The 14,229-nt window shown below is 50.0% G+C and overlaps 1 protein-coding gene across 1 annotated transcript; it reads right to left on the reverse strand.

Moving 5' to 3' along the window:
- Positions 1-7,353: 7,353 nt before the first annotated feature.
- On the reverse strand, positions 7,354-12,760 carry C9H19orf53 (chromosome 9 C19orf53 homolog). The gene is made up of 3 exons (XM_068979545.1): positions 12,632-12,760; positions 12,499-12,554; positions 7,354-8,103 (listed from the first exon to the last, which is right to left on the reverse strand). Exons 1-3 carry the CDS (start codon positions 12,726-12,728, stop codon positions 7,960-7,962), a joined length of 297 nt encoding a protein of 98 aa, XP_068835646.1. The 5' UTR covers positions 12,729-12,760; the 3' UTR covers positions 7,354-7,959.
- Positions 12,761-14,229: the final 1,469 nt, after the last annotated feature.

Genomic DNA, 14,229 nt, shown 5'->3' on the forward strand with positions numbered 1-14,229 from the left:
AGCTGCCTCGGCCGCCGCTTTATCCTACACCGTTGTCCCGCCCCCGCCGCCCGTCCCCATTGGCCCCCCCTTCGGCCTCCGAGGCTCTCCTCCGCCGTTGGCTGCACCACCAGATCCGTGTCCAACTCGCCTCTGTTCATTCGTTACATGCACTGCCCGTCTTTTCGGGACTACTCAATCAGGACGCTCAGCGAGCTGGGCTGTCAATCACGAAGAGCCAAAGACCAATCACAGTGGGAGGAGACCCCGCAGCGCCGGCCTTAAGCGGAGTTTCGGGGCGGGTCTTGGGTTCATTCACAACATTCCTCCCCCGCCCCCCTCGGGCTGGACAGCGCTCCCAGGGCTGCTGGGGCTGCGCCCACACACGGCTTTGTTTACTGAGGGTCGCTTCCGGGCGCCGCGAGGGGACAATCAACACTGCTCGGCCCGGGAGCGAGACAGAGCGGCGGGATCCCCGGGCAACCTCTCAGCCCATCCTCCCTCTGGGCTGTGTGGCGTGAGAAACAGCCTCTCTGGGCGCCAGGTCAAGTTTTGATGCTTTGCGGAATGGAGGGATCACAGGTCGCTTGGTAGAGCTTATGGGGGCTGCGGACACCCTCTCTAGAAATAGAGCCAAATTCAAATCCATCCTTGAGCCCCAAGATAAGTACCCCCAATCCATTCTCTGCTTCATATATTGTTGTTGTTTAGTTACTAAGTCGTGTCCGACTCTTTGTGACCCCATGGACTGTAGCCCGCCAGGCTCTTCTGTCCATGGGATTTCTCAGACAGGAATACTGGAGTGGGTTGTCATTTCCTTCTCCATATATTATGTTGAATCATATGAAATTATTGATTTTCAATCATTTCTGATACACTAAATGACAGTCTCGTAAAGTTCAAAGTAATAGATGTTAAATCTGACCACTTCTGATTATTTTTTCTGATTCAACTTGTCAGGGCCACATCTCTGACCTTGAAGCAGTCGGTGGTGCTCATTGCCGTTCCCCAGCCCAACCCGCGCCCACGGTCTCCGCCCACCATGGCCCCTGCCAGCTCCATGTCCTCAGAGAACCCTGCATTTCCCCTTTGCCACACTTCTCTCCATCATCATTACGTTTCTTTATCATTTCAGCAGTTGTTTAACTTCTGTCTCTCCCTGCTCCATGGCGAGCTCCAAGAGAAAGTAGTTTGTCCAGCTGATGCTCTGCTTTAAGGCCAGCACCTGAACACCTCAGGACATACAGCAGTGGCTCAATCTATATATAACTTGTTGACTAAACCAACTCATGCCTGTTCCCATTCCACTGAAATGATGTACAGAGCAGGAAAAGCTCAAGCTGGCTCTTAATTGGTCTAATTGTTGCCCCCTGCCCCTCCCCATATGGAAACTCTGGCTTTTTCCTTCCAGGAATTTCTAGTTTCCCAGCTGTACGTTCTGGCCAGTCCCCAACCCACCATTCAGCAAACTGTCTCTGACCTGCACTGTCCAATATGGTCACGACTGGCCACAAGTGGGCTTTTGAGTCCTTGAAATGGGGTCAGCCTGAATTAGGCTGTGCTGTGGACTTCCCTGGTGGCTCAGACAGTAAAGAATCTGCCTACAATGCAGGAGACACAGGCTTGATTGTTGAGTCAAGAAGATGCCCTGGAGAAGAGAATGGCTACCCACTCCAGTATTCTTGCCTGCAGAATCCCATGGACAGAGGAGACTGGTGGGCTACCATCCATGGGGCTGCAAAGAGTTGGACACGACTGAGTGACTAAGCACGTCAGTGTAAACACATTGGATTTCAGAGACTTAGTAAGAAAAAAGAAGGCAAAATAAGAACTTTTTTATATTGATTACATGTTGAAATGATGCTATCTTAGATAAGTTTGTGTTAAGTAAAATACCTTATTAAAATTAACTCCCCCGGTTTCATTGTGTATTCATTTTATTCTGTGGGGTCTCAGGGCATGTCAAGTTACGTATGCAACTTGCGTGGTCATTTCTATGGGACAGCACTGCACTGTAATTTCTGTGGGTCTTGAGAAACCACAGCTGACCACAATGACAACAAAAGAAATAATAATAATAGTACTGTACTGATTGTTTATGGTGTGTTGTAGCTGTTCAGACACATGATCAAGTTTAAGCTTTCTGACAGTGCTGCAAAATGGGGATGTCATCTCCATTTCTCAGATGGGGAAACTGAGGCTTAGAGGGGTGGAGTCTTTGCCTGCCTGGGCAGCCCTAGACTTATTAAAGTGTGTCTTTCTTGCAAGGATTTGAGGCAGAGATAGACGTATGGGGAAGGGGTAATGGGTGAGCAGAGAAGCAGGCAGAACTTTAGTAAAACAAGTCTTTCAGCTACTCTCCTGGCAAACAGGACCCACAGTCCGGCTATTCCAAGCGGCTACCTTCAGCATCTAGTATGGCTGGTCCTTGTCCTGACGATGCTTCAGTGGGTGCCCCAAGATGTTGAACCAGAGAAGACACTCCAGGCCAGTGGAACAGGATGTATAGAGGAACAGAGAATGGGGTATCACAAGGTGAGGAGGTTTATTTTATTCTCTAACAAAAGATACTAATAGTGCTATCATCCCCATCTCATGGATGAGAAAACTGAGGCAGAGACAGGACAGGTGACTTAATCAAGATCCATAGCAGGAAAGGGTAAGGCCAGCATTCAAGCCCTACCTTGATGAATGGGCTGGTCTTATCACATTGGATGGGGATCAAATGCACAGTTTGGGACACACCAGCATTCCATTATGATCCCTGATGAGGGGAATGAGGCCCAGAAAGGGTAAGAAAGTTGTCCAAGCCCGCATAGCAATCCCAGGAGAATGTGAGAAATCAGAAAGACACCTAGGAAATGTGTCACACCTCCGGGATGCAGTCTCCAAGCCTATTTCAAACCCAGCAACACTTTTAGAAGAGGAGAAGTTTGGGGGGTTGGTTTCCAGCCACAGGCAAGTTCTCTCAGTGTAGACAGTGAGTTTGGGCTTCAGGGAATGGAAGCACATTTATCCTGCCCGCCCTGCTGTGAGCTCACTGTCTAGGCATCCACAACTCCAGACCCCAAACCCACATGTCCTTGAGACCCATGAGAAATGGGGAGACCCCACAGTCTCAGATGAGGGGGGCTGTGCCCTACAACTCTGTGACCACACCATTCTAACTTTCTGAGGGTCCCTACCTCTGCCAGCAGTGGCCCCCCCCCATGGCCCGCCCCTCTCCCCATACTGCCCCCTCTCCCCTGCCGGCCCCACCCAGGCACTCCGAGGCTCCTGACGACTCAGGCAGGAAACCAACCAGGGCAGTTTTGCTTCCTGGTCTGGATGCAGCCCCTTTGGCCTGCCCAGCTGGCAAGATCTGCTTCTTACATTTCTTTTCTTCCCTTTTGGAACACAAACTCATGGGCAGGGAGTCAGGGCCCTGCCAGGAAAAATGGGCATTCCAGGCAGAGGGGGAAGGTGGAGGCAAGAGAGGAAAAGGGTCGTGCAGGAATAATTGTCTGACAAAGCCACATTTAATGACTGCGGGGAGGGGTGGGGGGCGGGCAGAGGGGTGAGGGTGGGGGAAGCAGGGAAAGAAGACAGGACGAGTGGCTGGAACTGGGCTTCCCACCCCACCCAGGACACAAAGGCAGCTGTCACAGCCTTAAGGTTCAGCGAATTCTCCACACTCAGGAAGAAGTGTTAGGGTCTCCATTTAACAGATGCAGAAACCGAGGCTCAGAGAGGGACTGAAGAGAACAAGAGGTATGGGGATTTGCCAAAGTTTGGGGCTCTCGGCTGCAACACTAAAAGGGGTTTGTGGGCACAACCCATGTGCTAGGAAGGAGAGGAGTCACTCGGGGCAGTGACAGGGTGGAGGGTGGGGGCAGCTGGGGGGAAATGAGGCTGTTTCAGGAGGCTGAGGGAATGGGGTGAAGAGGAAACAGATGGGTTGACAGTCCAGATCCCATACCTGTCACACCTGCATGCCTTAGGGTTGAAGGCGCTCCCTGGTGGCCGAGGGACGCGCCACATGGCACCCAGGGCCCAGACAGTCCCAGCCCTTGCCCTTTCGAGATTCCATATAGAAAGGTTAAAAGATAATTTGCAAAAGCGGGTGTAATCATGGCTCTCACTGACAAATAAAGGACACGTATTAAGATTTTTTTTTTCTATTGAACTCCTATGGGAACCAGGCAGATGTTCCACGAGGTTCAAAAGAGTCCAGAAAAACAGGCACTCTTAAGGACAGATCAGACTATTCAGACTATTCGAGTAAACAAATGTGTGAATGGAGGCAAATTGGTTTTTCCACAGGGGAGGAGCTTGGCAATGGGACCTCGGCTGGATGAGCCGGAAGGAGCAGGTAAGAGTGGTTTTCAATTGCTATCAGTTCAGTTCAGTCGCTCAGTCGTGTCCGTCTCTTTGCGACCCCATGAATCGCAGCACGCCAGGCCTCCCTCTCCATCACCAACTCCTGGAGTTCACTCATACTCGCGTCCATCGAGTCAGTGATGCCATCCAGCCATCTCATCCTCTGTCGTCCCCTTCTTCTCCTGCCCCCAATCCCTCCCAGCATCAAAGTCTTTTCCAATGAGTCAACTCTTCGCATGAGGTGGCCAGAGTACTGGAGTTTCAGCTTTAGCATCATTCCTTCCAAAGAAATTCCAGGGTTGATCTCCTTCAGAATTGCTATCAATTGCTGACAATTCACGGAGCTGTGAAGTTCGAAGAGGCTGTTATGAATCAACTCACCTGGAAGGGAAGCACGTGTTGTATGGAGATGGTGCTTGGAATGGTCAGAACTGATTCATTGAGACGCAAAATGTTCCTTGCAGAAAGATAAAACAATTCCTTCCTTCATTCATTCAACAAACACTTGTTCGTGGAGCAACTGCTGTCCACTGTCCCAGGTGCTCAAGACGTTAACAAAGATGCAAAACAGAAGACGGAGGAGAGTGGCACAGTGACCACCTCCTGGAGCGGGGGACAGAGGAGGTTCTCTGCGGGGATCCCTGGGAGCAGAGGAGCAACAGGGGCTGGAAAAGGCCAGGAGGCAGCTCAGGGAGGAGGTTGGGGTCCGGAGGGGGTGGCCTGGGACTTCCTGTTTCCTGTTCTCCCCACTAGAATGTCAGTTCTCAGTTCTACCTAGCCCAGAGGTTGGTATGCAGTAGGCGCACAATAAATGCCCATCATGGACTTCGCTGGCGGTCCACTGGCTAAGAATCCACTTGCCAATGCAGGAGACACAGATTTGACCCCAGATCAGGGAAGATCCCACAAGCTGCAGAGCAACTGAGCTAGTGCGCCGCAACTACTGAGCCCGTTTGCCCTAGAACCTGTGAAGTCACCACACCGTAATAAACAGTAGGCCCCTGCTTGCTGCAACTAGAGAAAGCCTGAGCACAGTAACAAAGATTCAACGCAGCCATAAATAAATAGAGAAAAAATCCCCATTGTGCAAAGCAACTCCATTTCAAGGGCAGAAGTCACTTGTTACCTGCTTAGGGTAGAAAACTGCTGTGAGGTGGGCAGATGGCAGGAGGTCCAGGCCCCCAGGTGGGGTTCAAAGAAGGGTATGCCCTGGGGGTGTCACAGAGCCCAGCAGCGGCCCTGCCCTCTAGTTAAGGGTCTGTGAGGCATTCACCAGCTCCACCCTCCCCAACAGAAATCCTGAGCCCTGGACTCCAGGTAACTCCAAACTGTCTCTATCAAATTAGGGCTCTGCTGCCACAATTCTTGTTTTTTTGAGATGTAAATTAGGATTTTTTGGGGGGTGTGTATGTGGAATTTCCCTTCCTGCCTTTTTTTCCGGTGGTTAAAACCCACAAGGAACATTCATCATTTAGAACAGTGTAATTCAGAGGCATTTAGCACCTCGGCAGTGTTTGCAACCTATCAAGCTGCAAAATCTTATCACTGCCTTACCCCCAAAGATGAGCCCATACCCGTTAGCTGACACTCCCCATTTCCAGGCACCCCATAGTGAACCAGAGTCTCTGTGGATTTGCCTCTTTTGGACATTTCACATATACGGAATCACATATTATGTGGCCCTTTGTGTCTGTCTTCTTTCATAATGTTTTTGAGGTTCACCCATGGTGTAGCCTGTCTTACCGTGACGGACAGCTTAGTCACTTAGTCCTGTCCGACTCTGCAACCCCATGGACTGTAGCCCGCCAGGTTCCTTTGTCCACGGGGATTCTCCAGGCAAGAATACTGGACAGGGTTGCCATTTCCTCCTCCAGGGGATCTTCCTGACCGCAAGGATCAAACCCCAGTCTCCTGCATTACAGGTGGATTCTTTACCAATGAGCCACCAGAGGCCATTCTGTTTTATATGGTCAAATAATAAATATTCCATTGTGTGGATGATCTATATTTTGTTTACCCAGTCATCTGCTGGGCATTTGGTTGCTGCCACCTTTGAGTGACTGTGACCAGTGCTGCTGTGAATGTAGTGTGTGAGATGCTGTCCGAGTTCAGTCCCTTAAGGTGTGTGCCTGGGAGAAGGGCCAGGTCACGTGGTGGCAACTCTGGCCTGAACTTAGTGAGGAGCCACCGACTGCTTGCCACAGCGGTTGTCCCCTGCTTTTGTTACTTGGCTGAGCCATGTGACATCTTCCAGACCTGGGATTGCCCTGCACTGGGAGTGTGGGGTCTTAGCCACTGGACTGCCAGGAAGTCCCTATTCCCTGCTTTTTAGAAAAATGTTGGGTGTTCAAAAAATGTTGACCACTACTATGTGGGACAAAGGAAACCCACGTGGGGTGGGTGAGACTGGCTGGGAAAGGCTGGGCCACCCGGGCATTAGTCACTCACCTGGGAGGAGCAGCCACCACATGGCCACCTCCCTCCAGACAGCAGCTTAGCATCCCCCAGACTATAGCCTGCCCTGGTCCCTGCTCCCCAGGTCCCTGATCAAACCTGCCTCTCCAGTGTCTCATGCATTGCAGGCGGATTCTTTACCCACCGAGCCACTGGGCAAGCCACTAGGATATGGCACCAACACCCTTTAAGTAGGATTTTCTACGAGTTTCATCAGAATTGGCCACATTAATCTCAAAACCATAACTGGTTGGTCTTCAAGATGGCAGATTTAGAGGAGGGGGAGCCCAGTATGGAACAGGTCAGAAACGTGGGTCTCTGAAGGGAGGCAGTGGTTTGGCAGCTGAGAGAGTGCACTGCGATTCTGCCGGTGCCGCGTTCAAGTCCTTGCTCCAGGCCATGAATTTCGTGACCTGACCTGGGTATCGTGAGGATTGAGATGAGACGTGTGGGAAGCACCTGAACAGCGTCTGGGCCACAGGCACTGCTACATACTCACTGTTAAGACTTTTTATAAAAAGATAAAGGTGGCACAGAGAAGTTTGAAAGCGCTTCTGGTTTAATCAGCATTTTGACTCTACAAGGTGGTGTCAGTGTCTGCCCCGAGGATGGGAAGGTGGCTCCCTAGGCTGTCTGGCCTGCCCCTGGCAGACAGGAAGACACAGGGATATCTGTGGAGCGCAACCAGGCGAGTCACTCAAGGTAGGAAGAAAGACTCCCCCAGCCCCCAGGCTGGAGGTGCGGAAGCTTGTCCACCCATCCCTGGGCATGCGGCTCGTGTGTAAACTGGGGCTGGCCGGGGGGTCCGGGCACCTGGGCCGAGGCCCCAGCACAGCCTGCTCACAGGAGCATGTGACCATGGGAGGAATGACAGTCAGGTGTCTTGCTCCAAGTTATCCAGACAGGATGTGGGAGGGGGTAGTGGGGACACAGGAAGTTGGTGAAGACATCCCCCTGGCCTTGGCCTGTGCTGACATCTCGGCACCTGGGAGGCCAGCCAGTCAGTATGCTTTTGACCTGCTACTCACTGGCTCATGGGCCAGCCCCAAGTCAAGTTCGAGGTGCAATTCAAGTCTTTGGAGAGCACAGTTCCTCCTTCCTGTGCGGGTAACCCCATGGGAGCACAGAGGAGGGGGCTGCAGTGGTGGTCACTGCTGGGGAGCATCCTTAGGCAGGCATCTTGGTGGAGCAAGAAGAGGCCTCCTTCTTCTTGGTGCTGGCCTTCAAAAGTGCCAGCTTTTTGGGCAGGCTGGTGCTGGCTTTCATCACCACGTCATGCTCAATCTTCTTCCGGATCCCAACCTCCAGGTTCTGGGGGGAGCAAGCATGGAGCAATCAGACTGGGACCTGAGGTGGGAGGGAGGGCCTGGCCTGCTGCCTTTTGTTCTGTGAGCTCACCAGGGGCCAGATCAGCAACCCTCTCCCTGAAAAAGCACCCAGGAGTCTGGTGGCTGGCGCTTAAGTCCTACTTCTGCCCCACCCTCTGAGAACACTGTACACACACAAAACACCCCTTCTCATCTCTGGACCTCAGCTTCTAAACTTCTGCTCATCCCCATTTTATAGACGGAGAAACAGAAGCACCTGCAGGGAGGAGGCACTTGGCCAGGGCTCCCGAACTATGTGAGCGATAAGAAACTGGAACCCAGCCCGCCCAGACTCTCTGGCTTAAAACTCCAGCCCCTTCTTGTCCCGTCACCTCTGCTTGGCAAATGGTGAACTGGGCCTCTGAGAGATATGGGGTGGAACAAATAAAGGCAGAGCAATCAGAGCCCAAGTGTTTGGGTCCAAAACTGACAGTTTAATCCTATTACCTAAACTGCTCCCTTGCTCTACGAGTTCCAATGACCATGATGACCATGGGTGTCACCACACACCTGGGCGCAGGGGACACAATAGCAAAGACACAGAAAAACTTCTGCCTTCGCAAAGCTGACATTCAGAGAGAGAGAGAGCACGCGAGCGCATATGTGTGTGTAACCTTCAATGACACTCTGGTAAACTGTTGAATGATGGCGGATAATAAGTGCTATTGTGGAGAAAAGAGAAAGGATAATGAGAGAGAGTTGCAGTGGCGAGGTTACCATCAGGGATGGCTGCTCAGAAGCAACGCTGCCTGCCAGCCTTGACCTGGAGGAAGGAAGCAGTGAAGTTTTCTGGGAAAAAATCCAGGTGGAGCAAACAACTAGTGCCAACATTCCCAGGTGGGTCAAGGGGCAGTTAAGGGGCCAGTTATGCTAGAGGGAGTGAGCCAGGAGGAAAGAAGAGAGGGAGGGGATGAGGGCAGGGAAAAGATGGGGGTAGAAAGTGCCAGGTCCTATGCGGAGAACTCAGGCTCTTCCTGAGCGAGGTGGGAGTCATGCAGGGTTCTGAGCAGAGGTGCCCTGATTCAGGAGCTCTGGGATGCTCAATGGCGCCCCGTGGCTATTACTGGAGGGGCAGGGGAAGGAGATCTGGGGGGAGGTGACTGCTCTAGCCCAGGTGTTTTTAGATGATGGGATGGGGCCGGGGGTGGGGGGGTGTCAAGGAGGTGAAAAGTGAGTGCATTCTAGATTAATCCTGAAGGCAGGGACCTTCCTGGTGGTCCAGTGGCTAAGACTCTGCGCTCCCAATGCAGGGGGCTCAGGTTTGATCCCTAGTCAGGGAACTAGATCCCACATGCCACAACTAACAGTTTGTCTGCCGCAACTGAGACCCAGCACAGCCCAATTTAAAAAAAAAGGCAAAAAGGATGAGGTCCAACCTGGATGAGAGAAAGGGGGACTCTTGACTATCTAGAAGAAGAGACTGGTAGGATCATGCTGGGGTGATGGAGCAGGGTGGGAGTGCCTGGTTTTGGACATACTGAGCTTTAGCTGCCCAAGAGACACTTCCCTCCTCCAACTGCCAGGTGGAGGTAAGCAGGGTACCCAGGTCTAAGAAAACCGAGGCTCTCACATCCTGGCGTTAAGACTCTGCGCTTCCACTGCAGAGGGCAATGGTTCAATCCCTGGTTGGGGCACTTGGATCCTGCAAGCTGCGTGCTGCAGCAAAAACCAAAAGACAAAAGATTGAGGCTCTGAACAACATGCTCAAGATTGTAGGGTGAAGGACTGAAGAGTTGATGCTTTTGAACTGCGGTGTTGGAAAAGACTCTTGAGAGTCCCTTGGACTGCAAGGAGATCAAACCTGTCAATCCTAAAGGAAATCAACCCTGAGTATTCATTGGAAGGACTGACAATGAAGTTGAAGCTCCAATACTTTGGCCACCTGATACGAAGAACTGACTCACTGGAAAAGACCCGGATGCTGGGAAAGACTGAAGGCAGGAGAAGGAACGACAGGTGAAGAGATGGCTGGATGGCATCACGTACTCAACGGACATGAGTTGGAGCAACTCTGGGAGATAGTGAAGGACAGGAAAGCCTGGCATGCTGCAGTCCACAGGGTCACAAAGAGTCTGACACAACTTAGCGACTGAACAACTAGAAAGTGCGAATTACTGTGCAGAGTACAACTCGAATTCAGATCTGACTCCACCAGATCTCTCTGAAACTTCTCTGCAATCTTAACAAGTCTTTCCGCAACCTCTTTATAAATTTAACCCTGTTCACCTACAAGCACTCCTATGGCCCTGAATCCTTACAATTCTAGGAGAGAAGTGCTATTACTAGGACCATTTCAGTTAAGATCTTTGGGGTGTAGATACACTAGCTGTCAACAGAACTGCGTTTTGCATCCAGGACATCCTTCTTACAACTCCTTTCCCAGGCTGCCTGTTTTTTTGATGTCTATTAACGAGGACAACAGAATGGGAAAGACTAGAGATCTCTTCAAGAAAATTAGAGATACCAAGGGAACATTTCATGCAAAGATGGGCTCGATAAAGGACAGAAATGGTATGGACCTAACAGAAGCAGAGATATTAAAAAGAGGTGGCAAGAATATACAGAAGAACTGTACAAAAAAGATCTTAATGACCCAGATAATCACGATGGTATGATCACTCACCTAGAGCCAGACATTCTGGAATGTGAAGTCAAGTGGGCCTTAGAAAGCATCACTACGAACAAAGCTAGTGGAGGTGGTGGAATTCCAGTTGAGCTATTTCAGATCCTGAAAGATGATGCTGTGAAAGTGCTGCACTCAATATGCCAGCAAATTTGGAAAACTCAGCAGTGGCCACAGGACTGGAAAAGGTCAGTTTTCATTCCAATCCCAAAGAAAGGCAATGCCAAAGAATGCTCAAACTACCGCACAATTGCACTCATCTCACATGCTAGTAAAGTAATGCTCAAAATTCTCCAAGCCAGCCTTCAGCAGTATGTGAACTGTGAACTTCCAGATGTTCAAGCTGGTTTTAGAAAAGGCAGAGGAACCAGAGATCAAATTGCCAACATCTGCTGGATCATGGAAAAAGCAAGAGAGTTCCAGAAAAACATCTATTTCTGCTTTCTTGACTATGCCAAAGCCTTTGACTGTGTGGATCACAATAAACTGTGGAAAATTCTGAAAGAGATGGGAATATTAGACCATCTGACCTGCCTCTTGAGAAACCTATATGCAGGTCAAGAAGCAACAGTTAGAATTGGACATGGAACAACAGATTGGTTCCAAATAGGAAAAGGAGTAGGTCAAGGCTGTATATTGTCACCCTGCTTATTTAACTTCTATGCAGAGTACATCATGAGAAACGCTGGGCTGGCAGAAGCACAAGCTGGAATCAAGATTGCTGGGAGAAATATCAATAACCTCAGATATGCAGATGACACCACCCTTATGGCAGAAAGTAAAGAGGAACTAAAAAGCCTCTTGAGGAAAGTGAAAGAGGAGAGTGACAAAGTTGGCTTAAAGCTAAACATTCAGAAAACTAAGATCATGGCATCTGGTCCCATCACTTCATGGGAAATAGATGGGGAAACAGGGGAAACAGTGTCAGACTTTATATTTTGGGCTCCAAAATCACTGCAGATGATGATTGTGGCCATGAAATTAAAAGACGCTTGCCTACTCCTTGGAAGGAAAGTTATGACCAACCTAGACAGCATATTGAAAAGCAGAGATATTACTTTGCTAACAAAGGTCCGTCTAGTTAAGGCTATGGTTTTTCCAGTGGTCATGTATGGATGTGAGAGTTGGACTGTGAAGAAAGCTGAGCACCGAAGAATTGATGCTTTTGAACTGTGGTGTTGGAGAAGACTCTTGAGAGTCCCTTGGACTGTAAGGAAATCCAACCAGTCCATTCTAAAGGAGATCAGTCCTGGGTGTTCTTTGGAAGGACTGATGTTGAAGCTGAAACACCAATACTTTGGCCACCTCATGCGAAGAGTTAACTCACTGAAAAAGACCTTGATACTGGGAGGGACTGGGGGCAGGAGGAGAAGGGGACGACAGAGGATGAGATGGCCGGATGGCATCACCGACTCGATGGACATGAGTTTGAGTGAACTCCGGGAGTTGGTGATGGACAGGGAGGCCTGGTGTGCTGTGATTCATGCGGTCGCCAAGAGTCGGACACGACTGAGCGACTGAACTGAACTGACTGACTGATTAACGAAGACAATTTAGCGAAAGCAGCTAACATGTGAACACTTTTCTGTGCGCCAATCCCTGCTTTAGGAGGCCCGTTGGTTGCTAGATAATGTTTCCGTACCCACCGCACAAAGGAGGAAACTGAGGCTCACAGCACTGGGACTTCATCCCGACCCGCTGCTCGTCCGCACTCACCTTCTTGAGCTGCTGCTGCTGCACGATGCGTGCCTTCTTGGGTGCGATAACGCGACCTGGGGAGAAACGCGCTCTCGTAAGGCTGGAGAATATCGGGCCCACCTCACCCCCGAGTCCCCCGCCCGCTTCTCACCGCCCTTCCTCGGGCCCCGGTTCCGCGCCGAGGCCGCCGCCGCCGCCTTGATCTTCGCTGGCTTCTGCGCCTGGAACTTGCGCTGTCCCTGCGCCATGATCACGAACGCATCGGAAGAGGGGGAAGTCGCAATAGGAAGGCGCAGGGCACGATGGGATACAGTGGGGCTGAAGGGCGCAATGACTCACGGGATACAACGTGGCAAAGTTAAAGGGACGGGCTACTCACAATGGTAGTTGATCATAGCCAGCGTTTGGCGAAAATTTCGAAGTAAGGGTTATAAAGATAGCCTAACATTTATTGGTCATTTGTTTTGTAAAACTTACACTGTCTTATGTTTTTTGTTAGTAAAATTCAGTTTACCTAAAAAAAAAAAAAATTAATGGTGCCCCACACTTCAGTGGGCTTTCCTGATGTCTCAGAGGGTACAGAATCCACCTACAATGTGGGAGACCTGGGTTCGATCCCTGGGTTGGGAAGATCCCCTGGAGAAGGGAATGGCAACCCGCTCCAGTATTCTTCTCTGGAGAATCCTATGGACAGAGGAGCCTGGTGGGCTACAGTCCGTGGGATGACAAACAGTGAGACACGACTGAGCAACTAGGCACACCAAATGTCAGTAACCAAGATAAAAATATTTTCAACATTCAAAAAGAAGATTTTAATATTAAAAAAATCATATTGTCCACTACAGCCTGTGGACTGGCTGTCTGATGCTGTAAATAAATGTTATTGGTATGAGCACTGGTTATCAAAACTTAGAGAAAAGTCAGGGTAGGCAAGGTCAGCGTTTCATTCTATTGAATAGCTTGATATTTTGTTCATCATGGAGGTCTTTTTTTTTTTTTTGCATTATTTTTTCTTTCTTTTCTATTCTTTTTTTTGGTTGGGGGGCACACTATGGGGCACATGGGATCTTAGTTCCCTGACCAGGTATAGAACCTGTGCCTTCTGTACTGGAAGGGCAGAATCCTAACCACTGAGCCACGAGTGCGAAGTCCCAATTTTTTTTTTTGGGTTGTGCCACTGGCATGCTGGATCTTAGTTCCCCAGCTGTGCCCACTGCAACAAAAGTGCAGCGTTCTAACCACTGGACCACCAGGAAATTCCCTGCATTAATTTTGATTTAAAAAAATGCATGAAGCTGTTATTTATCTTGATTGAAAGTGAAAGTCGCTCAGTTGTGTCTGACTCTTTGTGACCCCATGGATTATACAGTCCATGGAATTCTCTAGGCCAGAATACAGGAATGGGTAGCCTTTCACTTCTCCTGGGTATCTTCCCAACCCAGGTCTCCTGCATTTCAGGCAGATTCTTTACCAGCTGAGCCACAAGGGAAGCCCAAGAAAACTGGAGTGGGTAGTCTATCCCTTCTCCAGGGGCTCTCCTGACCCAAGAATCGAACTGGGGTCTCCTGCATTGCAGGTGGATTCTTTACCAAATGAGCTATCAGGGAAGCCCATTTATCTTGATTACTGAGCTTCTTATGGCATCCTTTAAAATGGAGGTGTCACCTTCATTTCAGCCCTGAGAGCAATTTAAGAGGGAGGTACCAGTATTATCTGCATTTTATAAATGAGGAAAAGAAAGTATGGAAG

The sequence above is a fragment of the Capricornis sumatraensis genome, chromosome 9 (genome assembly GCF_032405125.1).
Source record: "Capricornis sumatraensis isolate serow.1 chromosome 9, serow.2, whole genome shotgun sequence".
Taxonomy (NCBI): Eukaryota; Metazoa; Chordata; class Mammalia; order Artiodactyla; family Bovidae; genus Capricornis; species Capricornis sumatraensis.

Bases quoted from the DNA above. Each gene is read 5' to 3' on its own strand.
- C9H19orf53 (XM_068979545.1), bottom strand. From the start codon at position 12,728: ATGGCGCAGGGACAGCGCAAGTTCCAGGCGCAGAAGCCAGCGAAGATC. The intron at 12,555-12,631 runs GTGAGAAGCGGG...GTTTCTCCCCAG, and splicing joins CCGGGGCCCGAGGAAGGGCG to GTCGCGTTATCGCACCCAAG. The intron at 8,104-12,498 runs GTGAGTGCGGAC...TGCTCCCCCCAG, and splicing joins AGCAGCAGCAGCTCAAGAAG to AACCTGGAGGTTGGGATCCG.